Below are 16,132 nucleotides of genomic sequence, written 5' to 3'. Positions count from 1 at the left end.
CAACCTCAATAGTTGGCGCCATCTGTGGGAACGATGATTCCCTTGAATCGATTTATTACTCGTTGGGTATAGACGTTTGCTGTCTGGTATGGTTACCGAAGGAACACCGTCGCAGGGATCTGGTCAAAGGGAAGAGTCGGGTGAAAACCTAAACGTCCCAAATGACCAGACGCGGTTTGCAGCGTTGGAACTGCAGGTCCAAACTTTGAATCAGGGTGTGGACCAGTTGATCTAACAAAATGCAGCACTCCTGCAACACCTTGTTCCACTGGTTCAACAGAACTTACCACGCCAAGACCTCTCGAATCCAAACAGAGGTAATGGGAATCTGGAAGAGCAGGATACTCATCCTCCCCGACATGAGACCGAAGTTGAACAAAGCCAGGTGGGAAACCGACATAGAGAGGTGATCCACCCCTCTCTTCCACGGAGTTCCCGACCCCATGAAGACACAATTGTCATTGAAAAGACCGAGGAGATTTCCCATGTTAACCTAGAGATGCAAGATCTCAAGGCAAAGATGGAGGGTGTGATGCAGGCCATGAAGGGAGCATTACAGCTATAGATAGTTTGGTGCAGAAGACCAATTTGCCGTTCAGCCCCTCGGTTATGAAATGCCCTTTGCCAAGCAAATTTAGAATGCCCACAATTGACAGTTTCGACAGAACTAAGGATCCCCTCGACCACTTGGAGACTTTTCAGGCGCTGATGCACCTGCACGCGATGCCGGATGAGATCATGTGCAGGGCTTTCCCAACGACTCTCAAAGGATCAGCACGGGTATGGTTCAACAAACTAAAGCCAAGAACCATCGAAACCTTTGAAGAATTGAGTAAGGGCTTTGTGGGCCATTTCATTGCTGGCCAGAGGCATAGAAGGCCGGCTACCCACCTCCTCACTGTGAAGCAACGAAAGGGAGAGTCACTGCGAGATTACATTAGTCGTTTTAACACGGAGATGTTACATGTGGAGGAAGCGGATGACAAGGTGGCCCTAGCCGCCTTCATGGGAGGACTCCAAACCTCAAGATTCCTCTTCTCTTTATCAGAAGAACCTCCTACCAGTATGGCCGAGTTATTGGTTCGAGCTAAAAGACATATGAATGCTGAAGATGCAATGATTGCGAGAAAGGGAAAAGAAGGGGAGGATAAGAAGTCAGACAAGAAAAGGCCGGCCCTGACAATCAGAGATGAAAAGGAAACCGAGTATAAGAAACCCATGGTCAACCAGAATAAAAGGGCGTCTCGCTATAAGAAAGCGGAGAGGTATACAAATTACACTCCTTTAAATATGCCGATAGATCAAGTTTTCCTGCAGATCCAAGATGAGCCATATCTGAAGTGGCCACCGAAGTTGAAGTCAGATTCGGCAAGGAAACCTCGTGATAAGTATTGCAGGTTCCATAAAGACCATGGGCACGCTACAAAGGATTGCTTCAACCTTAAGGATCAGATTGAGACTCTAATCCGAAGGGGGTACATGCGAAAGTTTATTGTGGGGAATGACAGAACCGACATTAATCCACTAAAAGCAAGCCGAGACAACCACCCTCCTGATCAACAACCAATAGGAGAGATCAGGGTTATAGCTTGGGGGTGTGCAGGAGGTGAAGAATTAAGCTCAACCCGTAAGGCCTGTGCCAGGAGAATGCGAAGCTCATCTGAGGTGTGCGAAGTTGGAGTACAGATTCAACATCGAAAGATGCCTCGTTTAGGTGATCCAGTTATTACATTCTTAGATGAAGACATGAAGGATGTGCAACAACCTCATGACGACCCTCTTGTCGTCACCATGATGATCGCTAACTATAATACTCGGCGAATCTTGGTAGATAATGGAAGTTCAGCTGATATCATTTTTCTTGATGCATTCAGCAAGATGAAGATTGGTAAGGAGAAACTCAGACCTACTAGATCACCATTGGTGGGATTCACGGGAGACAAGGTCTATCCTCTAGGAGCGGTCATCCTTCCTGTCACTGCAGGAACCAGCCTAAAACAAGTCACTGTCATGGTAGACTTCCTGGTGGTAGATTGTCCATCTGCTTACAATGTCATCCTAGGAAGAGCGACCTTAAATTTGATGAGGGCCATCACTTCGACTTATCACCTATTAATGCGCTTCCCTACCGAGCATGGCGTAGGCGAACTAAGAGGAGATCAGTCCATTGCCAGAGAATGCTATGTTGCCTCTCTCAAAGAAAAGATGCAGCAAGAGGCTTTGATTGTCGATGAAGTTGAAGAGAATGAGCAAGACCGTGCTAAGCCAATCGAGGACTTAGTGGAGATATGCTTGAATGACACTGACGTAACAAAAAAGGTAAGGATAGGGTCTCTGCTCCCCTCAGATTTCACAAATATTCTTATACAGTTCCTCAGACATAATCAAGATGTATTCGCTTGGTCACATGAAGACATGCCCGGTATTAATCCAACTACGATTGAGCATCGATTAAACACAGATCCTACATTCAAACCTATCAGGCAAAAACGAAGAACATTTGCCGCGGAAAGGAACATGGCTATATCAGAAGAGGTGAATAAACTTATGAAAGCTGATTTCATCCAAGAGGTTCGTTATCCCGACTGGTTGGCCAATGTTGTTTTGGTAAAAAATGCCAATGGAAAATGGAAGTTGTGCGTAGACTTTACCGATTTAAATAAGGCGTGCCCCAAAGACAGTTTCCCTCTGCCAAGAATTGATATGTTGGTAGAAGGGACAGCTGGCCATGAGCTGCTCAGTTTTATGGATGCATACTCGGGGTATAACCAAATCTCAATGCACATACCAGACCGATAGAAGACCTCTTTCATCACGGACAGAGGTTTATATTGTTATAAGGTGATGCCTTTTAGGCTAAAAAATACTGGTGCAACATATCAGCGGCTAGTAAACCTGATGTTTAAGGACCAAATCGGAAGGAATATGGAAGTGTATGTGGATGACATGCTCGTAAAAAGCTTGAAAGTTCAAGACCACCTGGCTGATCTACAGGAAACGTTCCAAGTCCTCAGGAAACACTAGATGAAGCTTAACCCAAGCAAATGTGCCTTCGAAGTCTCCTCTGGGAAATTCCTCGGTTACATGGTAAGTAGAAGAGGGATAGAAGCTAACCCTGAGAAGGTTCAGGCGATTCTCAACATGCAGTCTCCAGCATCGACTAAGGAACTTCAAAGATTGACAGGAAGGATCGCAGCTCTGAACAGGTTGATTTCCAGGGCGACCGATAGGTGTTTGCCTTTTTTTAGTGTGCTCAGGAAAGTTTTTTCATGGACCCCTGAGTACGAGCAAGCTTTTACAGAGCTAAAGGAGTATCTCACTTCACCACCATTATTGTCGCGGGCGATGCAAGGAGAACAGTTGTATTTGTACTTGGCGGTTTCTCCGTCGGCAGTAAGCTCGGCCTTAGTCCGTGAAGAGGATAGAAACCAGAAACCGGTATATTATACTAGCCGTGCATTCAAGGGGGCGGAAGAAAGGTACCCAAGGATAGAAAAGTTGGCATTTGCTCTAGTTATCTCTACGAGGAAACTCAGGCCTTACTTCCAAGCTCATACAATAATAGTATTGACGGACCAACCACTTAAGCAAGTTCTCTGCAAACCTGATACTTCAGGGCGACTCATGAAGTGGTCGGTAGAACTTGGAGAGTTCGATATCCAATACAAACCCCGAATGGCCTTAAAAGCCCAGGTACTGGCAGATGTTATAGCGGAATTCTCACCAGAAGATGGACCCAAGCATGCTGCAAATGAGCAAGAAGAAGCCGAATCTACTTGGACGTTATATGTGGATGGGTCCGTCAACGCCCGTGCAAGTGAGGCAGGGTTAGTAATGTAATACCCCTAATTTTAAAAGGACGGTTCTGGAATTTAATTATTGTATGTAATTACGTTTTTATTAAGTTAATTGTTTTAATTGCCTGTTTATTTGTTTTTATCTGTTTAATTGCTCATTTTATTGTATTAATTGTTTTATGTGTTTAGTTGCGAATTTGTTGGTTTAATTATTTCATTGGATTTAATTAATTATTTAAATTTTGTGACGTGTTTAAGTGTTGTAAATTATTTATTCTATTTAATTCTTTAATTGTTTATTTATTGGGTTTTAATTATTTGATGAAATTGTTTTCTTTAAATAGAATTAATTATTAAATGATTTAATTAAGTAAATGAGTTTTTACGTTGGTAGGATTAATTAGGGTTTTGTTTTAGCGTCATTGTTGTAGCCGACGTAGTATAGGATTGTTATATTGTCGGTTGTATAATTCTCTTTCAAATAGAATTAGGGTTTAGGTTTTTACTTAAGCCTATAAATATATTATTAGACGACTACTTAGGGTTTAGAGATCAAAAACCCTAGTCACGACATAAAGAAAATAGAGAGAAGTTGAGAGGAGTCTGGGAGAAATTTGGGAAGCAACAAAGGGAAGAAATAGAGAGTTGGCCGGAGTTTGTTGAACGACGTCGGTGTAAGGCAAGTTTTATTACTAACTCTATCTCTTTGGCCTGTGTTCTTTGCATCTCTAATTCAGTTCTAGGAAGAAATAAAGCTAAATTAGTTTGGTTGTAATTATTTGTTTCAAACAGTATGGGTTCTTGTAAGTATTTTCCGTTCGTGTTGAAACTGTTTGTGCATGTTCTTGTTCTAATTGAATTTGATTAACAAGTAATGAACTTAAATAACTTTAGAGCACTTTGGGACTTAGTTTTAATCCATAGGAAAGTTGGTTGGAGGTACAAGTTAGCCGGACACCGCCAGAGTTGGAGAAGAAGGCAAAACAGCAGATTTTCTTTTATATGCGGGTTAATCGTTTTTAAACTAGTTTGTTTAATTCTTGTTCCCACTGAATGTGATTATTAATCAAGGAAGTTAATTAACTTTTGAACACCCAAGGACTTAATTTTAATCAGCAAGAAATTTGGGTTGGAGGATCAACACAGCCGGACACCGCCGGAATTGGAAAAACGACGCACAGGGGAAGGAGCCTGCTCTATTTCAAGTAGAGCAGGCTCAATTAAAAAGTGGAGCAGGCTCTACTTGGTAGTGGAGGCGGCTCTACTTGGTAGTGGAGGCGGCTCCACTTTGGGTGGAGCCGGCTCCTTTGTGGGTTTCCAGTTTTTTCCATTTTTCTGAGTTTTGGGCAACCGTTTGGGCTACGGACTTGGATTTTGGTAATTTCAGATTCTGTTGGAGGCTGTAATGGAGTGTTTAGTGATGTTCTAAAAGCTTATAAAAACTTCAGGGAACAAACTAAAACAAATTAAACAAGTTGAGGTTCATTCTTGAATAATGGGTAAAGTTTAACTAAACTAGAATACAGTTTTCGGATGTAAAAGATGTTAAATTGCTAAGTCTTTATATGGCAATTCTTGAGAATTGAATACAGATATTATGGTTCAGAAATTATATATAAGCATGCAAGGTTACAAATATTTAATTTTGCTTGCTGTGGATAGATTGACAGATGCATACATTAGATGTGTTGTCAATTATGAGAGGTTGTTAGAGTAAACTTAAATCAGTATGTTTCTATATATATACTCTGCTCTAGCATGTTTTGTGGGGGATAATTGATGTTTGCATGTATGTGATAAATTATCAATTATTGGATCTTGGAAAGTAGTAGTTATAAGTCTGTTAAGTTATAGAATTTTAACATGCTTATTATGGAATCATTGATGCTTATACTTGATGTATTATTATCAATTGTGGACTTTCTGGAATAGTTGTATTTTACATATATATATATTATCAATTCTGGATGGATGTTTTTGTATGCACCGGTATGGGCCGGTGACATACCAGGGGGATTAGCTTAAAAATACTAAGTTCTACCTACTCTGGAATAAGGGATGGATTAACTATAAAAGTTAAGTCCTACCTGTCTTCTGTGTCAGATCAATAAATAATTGAGTGACACTTTGGTTTGGAATGGAATTTAAATATATTTTTATGATGCCACGATATGAGCCTGAGTCTCAGAGTCGTTGGTTAGGGAGCGTATATGCATTGGGATGCATAGCTGGCTATGATGGTTAGATGTGTACCCTGCTAGGACTAGGTAGTCATGCCCACCTTTGGGTGCGTTTTCGCATGGTGCCTACTAGTCAGGTTGAGACGGGCCTGTAGTCCAGTGAGAGTCCTATAGTGTGATTATATATATATATATATTTATCTACGGACTATTAGCTATTGTTGGATTGGTTAGGTTGTACATACGTATCGGGTCTCTGCTTGGATAGTAGTAGTATAGAACTTGCATGTGGGCCTGACCCACTCATCATTTTTCAGGTATCGGGCATTTCCAGTCTAGAGCTTGTTCGTGCTGAGCAGAGACGATCTTCCATTCTACCGACGACGTAGGACTTCTTTCCAAATATTAGATTTGGATTTTATTTTCAGTTTTTACTTTCATTCAGTTTGGGATTTTTATTAGGGGTTCACTAGAGATGGATTCCCAAGTTGTTAAACTGATGGAGTTTTGGATTATCAGATTCTAAGTATTTAATTATAAAGGATTTTTCTTTTAATTTCTTCCAGCTTAAACTTTATTTATTAAATTTATTTTGTCATCTGTGTTCTTTTAAAATATTAATTATTTGATATTCCCTCGGATCTGTGCTCGGACTTGATCACCCGTGGCTCTAGAATCGAGGGGTATCACAAGTAATTATCTCCCCGAATAGGGAATGCATCAAATATGCACTCCGGTTTGGTTTTAAAGCATCCAACAATGAGGCAGAGTATGAAGCCCTCTTAGCAGGCCTCAGGATGGTGAAAACTTTGGAAGTTAAACGACTAATAGCATATACTGATTCTCAACTAATAATTGGACAAGTCCAGGGGAAATATGAAGCCAAGGATGAGAAGATGAAGACTTATTTACATAAGATAGAAGATATCAAGGGTTTTTTTAAAAAGTTTTCTATTCACTAGATTCCCCGAGAAGAGAATAAGCAGGCAGACGCCCTAGCTCGACTAGCAACCACAGAGGAAGATAAAGCCATACCCGTGGGATATTTGGATGAGCCTAGCACAGTCTGGGATTGGCCACAAAAAATACACTAGGTAACCCATTATCAGGTACATTGAGAACGAAGAGCTACCCTAGGACCGCACGGAAGCACGAAAAATTAGGATACGTGCGGCAAAATATTCCCTCATTGATGGGGTTCTCTACAAGAAGGGATTTTCTCTACCCTATTTGCATTGTGTCTCCATTAATGAGGCAAATTACATTCTAAAAAACATACATGAAAGGCCTTTGTGGAAATCATGCTGGGGGCAGATCACTAGCGCATAAAGCTATCCGACAAGGATACTTTTGGCCTACTATGAGGACAGATGCACTTGAGTTTGTGAAGAAATGTGACAAGTGTCAGAGATTCACCAATGTCCCAAAACAACCAGCAGAAAAGTTAACCCCTCTTATAGGGCAGTGGCCTTTTGCCCAACGGGGGACGGACTTCATCGGCCCCTTACCCCAAGGGAAGGGACAAACTAAATACGCAATTGTGGCTATCGATTGTTTCACCAAATGGGTAGAAGCTGAGCCATTGGCTCATATTGGAGCGAATGAAGTAAAAAAGTTTCTTTGGAAGACAATAATTTGCAAGTTCGGAGCACCAAGGGTAATTGTGACCGATAATGGGAAGCAGTTTGAAAGTGAGCAGTTCCTCGATTTTTTTAATGAACTTGGGATCAAAGTTCATTTCTCCTCTCCTGCCCATCCCCAAGCCAATGGGCAAGTTGAGGTTACGAATAGGACAATATTGAAAATGATCAAGACACGCCTAGAAAAGGCAAAGGGCTTGTGGCCTGAACAACTACCCGGAGTTTTATGGGCCTATCGCACTACCGTAAGAACCCCCACTGGGGAGACCCCTTTTGGGTTAGCTTTTGGAAGTGAAGCTGTGATCCCGATAGAAACAAAGGTTGCTATTTTCAGAACCAAGTATTTTGAACCTCAATAGAATGAGGTGGAACTACGATTAAACCTAGACCTGGTAGAAGAAAAAAGGGAGCAGGCCCAGGTCAAGGTTGCAGCTTACCAGCGGATGATATCCAAGTACTACAATGCCCGGGTCAAGCTAAGGAGGTTCGAGCCAGGAGACCTGGTGCTTCGCGAGGTTACCCCGGCTATTAAGGAAAAGGGGGAAGGAAAGTTAGCTCCCAATTGGGAGGGCCCTTATCGAGTAACCCAGAGCAATAGACCAGGGGCATACTAGTTAGAGCCACTTGGTGGGAGCCAGCTTCCCCACCCGTGGAATGCAGAACATTTGAGGAAATATTACCAGTAGGTACTCATGCCAGGCTGTGTTTTATTTTATTATTTCACTTTTAAAAGTGATAGAATGTTTTTAGCTTCAATAAAGCAGACCAGTGTGTAATGGATGCTAATACTCGACTATCGATTATTATTTTCGATAGGTCTTTAATAAAATGGTTATTCGTATTTATTGCACGTGTTTCTACTGAATTTAATAAGTCACATAAGGACTAGTAACACATTAAGTCCACTTCTTTATTAAAAGAAATAAGTGACTTTCCCTTACTAAAGGGACGAGTTGGGTGAAGTTCGTAAAAATACGTTCCTTCGGAAGAAGGACGGGCTGAGTGAAGCCTGGAAAAGTAAAATGAGTTCTGCATAAGGAAACAACAAGTATGAAACAATACCATGAAAGACAAAAGTAGAGCAACTATTCTCTGGATTAAGAGATATTCTGAAAAGTTCTAAAGGAACAACATATTGAGAAATCAAAAAACCTAATATATATATATGTATATATATGACTACTACTATGGAATTCCATCTTTCTCTTCGCTCTCACTTAGAATGTCATACATAGAAAAGTCTATGTCTGGACGATCTTTGCCGACAAGAGCTTTGAACCGGTCAAAACCACAGCAAGCCTTGCCTATGAGCACCTTGAATTCATCAGAATTTTTAAAACTCTCCACGGCAGCTAGCTTCTCGAGTTCCAGCTTATCAGAGTATTCTTTGGTAAGTTTCACTTTCTCATCTTAAAAGTTTAATTTTGCATTAGTCAAGTCATCTTCTTTAATTTTAAGTGCAGAAGTAACATCTTCATAGTTAGCCTTGAGGGAAGCCATCTCTAGGGAAAGCTTCTCGTATTCTTTGGCGATAACAACAGAGTATGTAGTGCCCTATAAATAAATAAATAGTGGCGAACAGTTAAAAAAAATAAATAAATAAGGAAATAGATGCACATAATAAGGGTAAAATCTCACTTGGCTGATTAGATGAAGAAATTTCTTTGAAAGCTCAGATGCTGACAGACTCTGCAATCTGGCAGTGTCATCTTTTACTACCATTTTATGTAACCTGTCATTCGCGACATTAGCATCATCGAGAACCAATTCCCCGTGGGAAAAGGCTTGGTTGGTTGATACTGAACCAAAACTTTCGAAACTCGTAAGAACCCCACTAAATCCGTTAAAACCTAGAGGTACAGGAGTAGGACCTGATAACACTCCAGGGCTTGAGGATGTACCATGATTCCCTTCTCTTACCCTTCGTAATTTTTTAGAAGCAGGAGTAGCAGGAAGATTACTTGACCAGACTTGGGCTAGGAGCCTTTTACTGAGCTCCTTGCCTACATAAAGAGTAATAAGGGAAATACTTAATGAGATAATAACTAAAATCAGTAAATTCACATATAAGTACCTTTGCTTTCCTTACCTTTCTCTGAGTGGGTGGAGGTTTCCTTTGAGCTATGAGCTCGTACATACAAATCTAAAGCCTCGTCAGTCATGAGATCGCTAAAGGTCTTCACTGGGTAAGAAGAAGCATTACCAACATACTCGGCTTCTTGAATAGAGAGGGTTGGTTTGTCCTTAAACTCTAGGAAAAAGAATTATAAGTTACACTTAAAAAATAAAATAAAAAATACTATTCATGAACAATACTGTAGGTACTGTTCCCTCGGGTGCAAAAAAAAAAAAAAAAAATTATTATTTTACTATTCACGAACAGTACCCGCGGATACTGTTCACGAACAATACTCGATGGTACTGTTCCCTCGGGTACCCAAAAAAAAAAAATTATTATTATTTTACTATTCATGAACAGTACCCGCGGGTACTGTTCCCTCGGGTACAAAAAAAAAAAAAAAAGAAGAAGAATTTGGAAACTATATACATATAAATCTTACCTGTTGAATCTGAATTATTCCAAATAGTTGGAAATTTCCCGAATGCACCGGACATAAAAAAGAAACGACTCTTCCAACCTTTATTATTTTCAGGGGTTGCAACAAGGAGGAATGTCTTCTTTGATCTACACTGGAAGTACCAAAAGTTGTCTTTTTTCTTCTTTGGATAATAAAAATGCAGGAATTGATTTATTGTTAGACGACCATTGCCATACTTACCCCAAACAATCAAACAGCCTATAATAATTCTAATTATGAATTAGGAACAATTTGAGAAGGAGCTATCTTCAGATAAGAAATAATTTCTTTTACAAATGGATGAATCGGTAAACGCAAGCCCGCAGCAAAAGTCAACTCGAAAAAGCATACCTCACCCAAACGAATAGAAGAATATCTATCTTCTGGTTTGGGTTTGTGAAGACGAATAGATGAAGGAATGGAATATTTAACTCTACAATTCTGTAAATTCTCATCCTTAATTAAGGATTCTCTTTCACGAGGAGGTTGCTTGGAAAAAGCAGTCCTTGGTCTTGAGGAGTAATCCACACCAGATTCATCACCATAGTTAGGATCAAGTTCTTCAACACTTTCAGAGGTTGAGTCCTCGGATTGAGATTCAGTATTCAAGTTATTTTTCTGCACGAACTTGATGAGGTATCGAATATCGCGAAAATAGCGAAACCACTTTGGAATTACACCGATAACCCGGTAGAGACAACTTGACCCAATTACGTATCTACAACGATCCACAAGAAACTCACAGTTAGGATCCAGTTTAGAGGATTTCAGACAAAAAAGAAAAGGAAGGTAAATAAATAAGTAAATATATTTATTTATTTATAGGAAAATTCTTTTTCAAGTAACAGTGAAGTTCTTGTAAAGGAGTTCTACTGTAATATGGAAGGGGCCTGTAGTAAAAAGGAAACAAATGGAATATAGAAAGTATTTCCATGGTCCACAACGTACCCGGAAATAGGGGGCAACTGATAGGGAAAAATAACCCTAGCCTATCTTGACTTAACGAAAAAGATAATTAAATATTGACCGGCCACCAGATTTCTTCAACTCTCAGGCGATAATATCTCATTATCAAGGATAACCATTTCTACTAGATAAAAATGATGACAAATCGTATCAAGGATAGGATTTGTCATGGGGTAAGTTCAAATCTTATCAAGGATAAGATTTCCACGAGATAGGCTCCTAAGGACGATAAAATTCCCTTATCAAGAATAAGGAAAGTGACTATAAATACAAAAATGACTTAGGAACAAGGTACACACACAAAAATTCCTACTAAGCAAATTACGATTAAAATTCTCTATCGAGAACCCTTACTAACTTGATCGTCAGATGGTCAACGGATGGCACCACACCGGTATTTGACTTTGCCATTCTTATTTTGCAGGAAACGGTGTCGTACTAGACCGCGGCGAATTTCAACCTCAACAGGTACTACTGGGGAAGAAAATCTAATCTGTTGGGTTTTTTAAAGTCTAATATGTTGTTCTTGTTTCTGGGTTTGATTGATTTTGACTGACTGAGCAAAAAATCACCTTCTAGTTTTGTTTCACAGGTCGTGCCCACCTCAACCACTGCCGCAGACAGAAAGAAATTTTTTTATTTATTATTATTTTTTTAATCATACACTTTATGGAACATCACTGATGGTTAAAGCTTAGCTTATTGATTATCATAATTTCACTTTTAGTTCAAATAAAATTGAAGGTTTTTGAAATTTTAAATTTATATTTTTCAATATGCTGATATTTCTTGGAATTTATGTTTATTTTGCTAGATTGAACAGTTATTTAAGAAAATTTGGCTCATTTGAAACATATATATATATTACAATATTTTTTATATTGGAATCTCGTCGTCACAAAATTACTTGTTGAATGTATTAAGGTTCCACAAGTTTTCTGTTTGGGTAGTTAAAAGAAAAATATATCTGCAATTCAAGTAGGCCAGATATCTTTGTCCAAAAAAAGAGTATAATTGTCTACAAAATTCCTAAAGTTATTTGGATATGAATAAAATTCAGCTTTGCGGTTATTATAAACAACTTACTGATTCTTGGTTTCACTGCTTCTGTTCAAAGTCTGTTGCCATTTTAACTCTAATCCAACTGATGTATCCCAAAATACTTTTTGCCATCTGTGAGGCATTGACATCAGATACCTCGCCGCCGATGAGCTTGTAGGCTGAGATACAGAAAACCGGTGAGACGCGCTTGTCGCCGGAAAGGAGATTGGTCAGATTGTTGTGCCGGTGAAGTTGTTGCCAGAAAGTAGATTGGTCAGATTGTTGTGCGGGTGAAGTTGTTGTCGGAGAAGATTTATATTGGAAAAATATGAGGGAATCTGACCGGAAAAGTGGTTGGCATGAAGATTGAAGGTTAAGGACTCGGAGCTAAGTCAATTTTCTGATTGTGTTGGGTGAAGAACGGATCGAATCGCATCTGGGTTTAGCTTGTTGGGCAGGTTTGTTGAATCTATGAGCAATTCCCAATTGTCTAGCTTGAGAATGATTGAGATTTCACCAATTGTGACCTTATTCGGAGCAAAATCGCAAGAATTGAGAAAGAATTCACCCTCTTGTTGACAGTCTCGGAAAAGAACGACATATATATCAGAACACTCCAGGTTCAAGTGTTCCTAGGTGTCTTTCGTTGTATGACTTCCGCGTTATATACTCTTTTACTTAGAGCTTAAATTTAGGATTCATTGTATTCTGCATTCAGTTCGTTAGTGTGTCTTAAGGTTAAATCATTTAGTTTTGTTAGCAAATGGTAGGACACCGATTTGAAAGGTATTGGAGAAGGCAAGAGCGTAGGTGCCAGGATTGTTTGCTAAATCAGTGTATAGGAAGACAATATTTATTATGAAAACTGATTGAATGGCATAGACTATGAAGGTTGATAGTTTATGTTCATATAGTAAACACATGTGCGAGATAGAGTAGCTAACTGAATTGTGGGATGTTAGTACTTCTACACTCAGTATTGTTCAGGGAGGATGAACGTAGTTGTAGATATTCTCAAACGTCAATACAATATAAAATGGTTAGTTTATTGAGAAGTTATTTCGTTTAAGTATAGTGGTAAAGCTGGTACACTTGCTATTACTCATCAGGAAACTATAAGTCAACTTTGAAATAAGGAGTTGACTTTCGAATGAATTGTTTTTACTCAGTAGAATCCGATAGGGTATGGCTTATAAGGAATGACTAATAGGTATTCGTGATAATTTTAAGGAAAGTCGTGTTGACTGAGGAACTTAATTCTCAGTTTTCGATTATTCAAGAATGCAAGAGCAAATCATGGAGTTAATGGAACCACTTCATATACCAAAGTGGATACAAGAGGGTACTTTTATGCAATAGCATATGGGAGTATTAACGTTGTGATGAGATTTTTTTTTATTTCCATATGGGTCATAAATGATAGTTTCACCAAGATTGGTTGAGAGCATTAAATCAAGCTTTCGGAGTTAACTATTGGTATGGTATTGCTTGAGGATTTGTATGGACGATCTTTTAAGATTTTGCATTTGTGCATCGTTATTTAATCGAGTTGAATTATGAGTCCTACATTAATTAAGGGCATATTTATGGAGATTATTATTATTTTTTTTTAGAGATCTTATGTGCACTGCAAAAAGGGGCGAAATCATTGAGATATCGTAAACTCGGATATTCGAGTTCGAATATGGGAAGCGGGTCAATCTCTAAAGCATTGTTCCGTGAATGGTCTAACGTGGTGTAGCAATATAGATGAGGTTATTACCTCATTATATGGGTTATTCCTATTTTGTTTGAGTAGGAAATTGTCTATTGTTGGCAAGGATATAAATATGTATTTTGCACCATGTGTGTAAAGGAGTTTTTTTATATGTTTTACTGCAAGAAATTACAGCAATGGGACATTTTCCCAACACATATAAGTTGGGGAGATTATGTTGCAAATAAATGCAACAAGTATGGATTAGCTTAGTATAGTCTTATTAACTTTCGAGATATGTATGCTAATTAGGAGTAGGTGTGGATGGGTTAATTTCACACAGAAAAAGGAAAAATGAAATTGAAATTAAATAATCAAAGTTTTCATTTCATAGATTCGTGAATTCCGAGGACGGAATTCTTTTTGTTAGGGGGGAAGAATGTAATACCCCAATATTTTAAAGGATTTATTAATTAGGATTAATTACTTTTATTTGATTCAATTTGAATTAATTGCTTTTATTTTATTTTTAAATGATTTGTTTTATTTAATGGAGTGTTATGGTCAATGGTCTTATTTTTATTAAATTATATTTCGTGATTATATTTGATGAATTGGTGTGTTGGTTTGCTTTATGAGAATGTCATGATTGTGTTGTTTTAAGTTGCTTATTTGACTACGTGTGATTTTTATGCTAGTGTGATTTTATTGTGAATTAATTGTAATTAGTTATTTTAATTTACGTGTTTATTTAATTATTTGATTTATTTAAATTAATTGGATTTGGGCTTAAGGGAAGTTGGACCAAAGGATATGGTCTTGGGCTTGAAGGAGGCCTTATTAGGTTAATTAATAAGGCCCATGGTTATTTAATTATTTAAATGATCATTTTTGTATTAATTATAAAAATATAAAATTATATATAAATATAATTAATTAATAATTGTTAGGAAAAAATATATAGATAGATATATATTTATGGATATATATAGGTTTATATGATTTAATTAACTAATGGTTAATTATGGAAGATAAATATATATATGTGTGTAATATAATATATGTTTATATATATTATACTATTTAAAGGTTATTATCTTATTAGGTAGTCCTAGTTGGAATAGGATTTAGGGTTTAATATGTATAAATATACACATAAGGTTTAGGGTTAAAAAGGTTGGTACGTTAGAAAAATAAGAGAGATAGAGAAAGAAAGAGAAGGGAAAGCTGACAAGGAGTAGGCCGGATCTGAGAAATATGATGCCGAAATTTAAAGAGACAATTAAAACTTGAAGCGTCGGTTTCGTTCGAAACCTTCAGGCAAGTTCTTTCTAACTCTCCTCTCAGGACCCATAAGTTTATCACATTGAGTATCAATGTTAGATTAAATTTATTTATTTAAAATCATGATTAGATCGGAATAAACTAAAAGCATAAATTATTATATTTTTATTTTTGAATTATTGGACTTTAATTGATATATATAGGTGTTGTATATATATTTTACAATCAATATATAGGTTAATCTGTGACCCAAGACGAGTAATTAGGGTTTGTAGAATTTCTAGGATTTTTCTAGAATTTTCTGGAATTTTTATGAAATTTTCTGGATTGTGTTTATATATATATTTTTTATAATTATTATAATTATTTATAATTAATCTGGGTATAATTATATATATAAACTGTTATATATATACGCTGATGGCTACTGTGCATCGGCGCATCAACATAGGGTTTTAATCTGGTGCGGCGCGTCGCATTGTATTACTGTGCGTGCGTATCATGAAGGGTTGAGATGATTTGATAAAGTAGCAGATGATTTGATGATGGTGCGACACATGATAATATGGTGCACCTGCTGATCTGGGCCGTTGGGTGGAGTGGATGAGTGGAGGATGATCCAGTGCTTTGCGGAGCATGGAGATTTGATGCGCGCATGCATCAAGGCCGTGGATGAGGTTTGACTAATAAAAGATTGATCTGGTGTGGGCGAGTGCACCAGAGCGTAAAGGGCAACCAATCAGAAGCAGCCACACACGATCCGAGAGTGGATCACGCGTGTGAGGGCGCGTGGTAGCTCCTGAACGCGTCTGCCAACTAGTAAAAGCGCGTGGAGGCGCGTGCAATGGTGTTTGAGGTCCCAAAAAGTTTCTGTGTGGTCCGGTGACGTTCCAAAATTTATTTTAAGCTTGTTAGGGTTGAAACCAACCTTTAGAGGAGGTGTTCTTGG

The 16,132-nt window shown here is 38.2% G+C and overlaps 1 protein-coding gene and 1 long non-coding RNA gene across 2 annotated transcripts; one reads left to right on the top strand and one right to left on the bottom strand.

Moving 5' to 3' along the window:
* The first annotated feature begins 639 nt into the window (after nt 1–639).
* LOC132281561 (uncharacterized) lies at nt 640–2,799 on the top strand. The gene has a single exon (XM_059783259.1). It carries the CDS (start codon nt 640–642, stop codon nt 2,797–2,799), a length of 2,160 nt encoding a protein of 719 aa, XP_059639242.1.
* Nucleotides 2,800–8,681: 5,882 nt separating this feature from the next.
* LOC132316634 (uncharacterized) lies at nt 8,682–12,894 on the bottom strand. Its single transcript, XR_009483932.1, has 3 exons — nt 12,249–12,894; nt 9,256–10,914; nt 8,682–9,171 (listed from the first exon to the last, which is right to left on the bottom strand). It is a non-coding gene; the product is annotated as an uncharacterized LOC132316634 (long non-coding RNA).
* Nucleotides 12,895–16,132: the final 3,238 nt, after the last annotated feature.

Source organism: Cornus florida, unplaced genomic scaffold, assembly GCF_030987335.1.
Source record: "Cornus florida cultivar Cherokee Brave unplaced genomic scaffold, ASM3098733v1 CherokeeBrave_3.0.0_Hap2_Chr01, whole genome shotgun sequence".
Classification (NCBI taxonomy): domain Eukaryota; kingdom Viridiplantae; phylum Streptophyta; class Magnoliopsida; order Cornales; family Cornaceae; genus Cornus; species Cornus florida.
Note: the sequence above shows the minus strand (reverse complement) of the source record. Positions and strands in the feature narration are given on the sequence as shown.

Coding starts and splice junctions, on each gene's coding strand:
- LOC132281561 (XM_059783259.1), top strand. CDS start 640: ATGCCCACAATTGACAGTTTCGACAGAACTAAGGATCCCCTCGACCAC.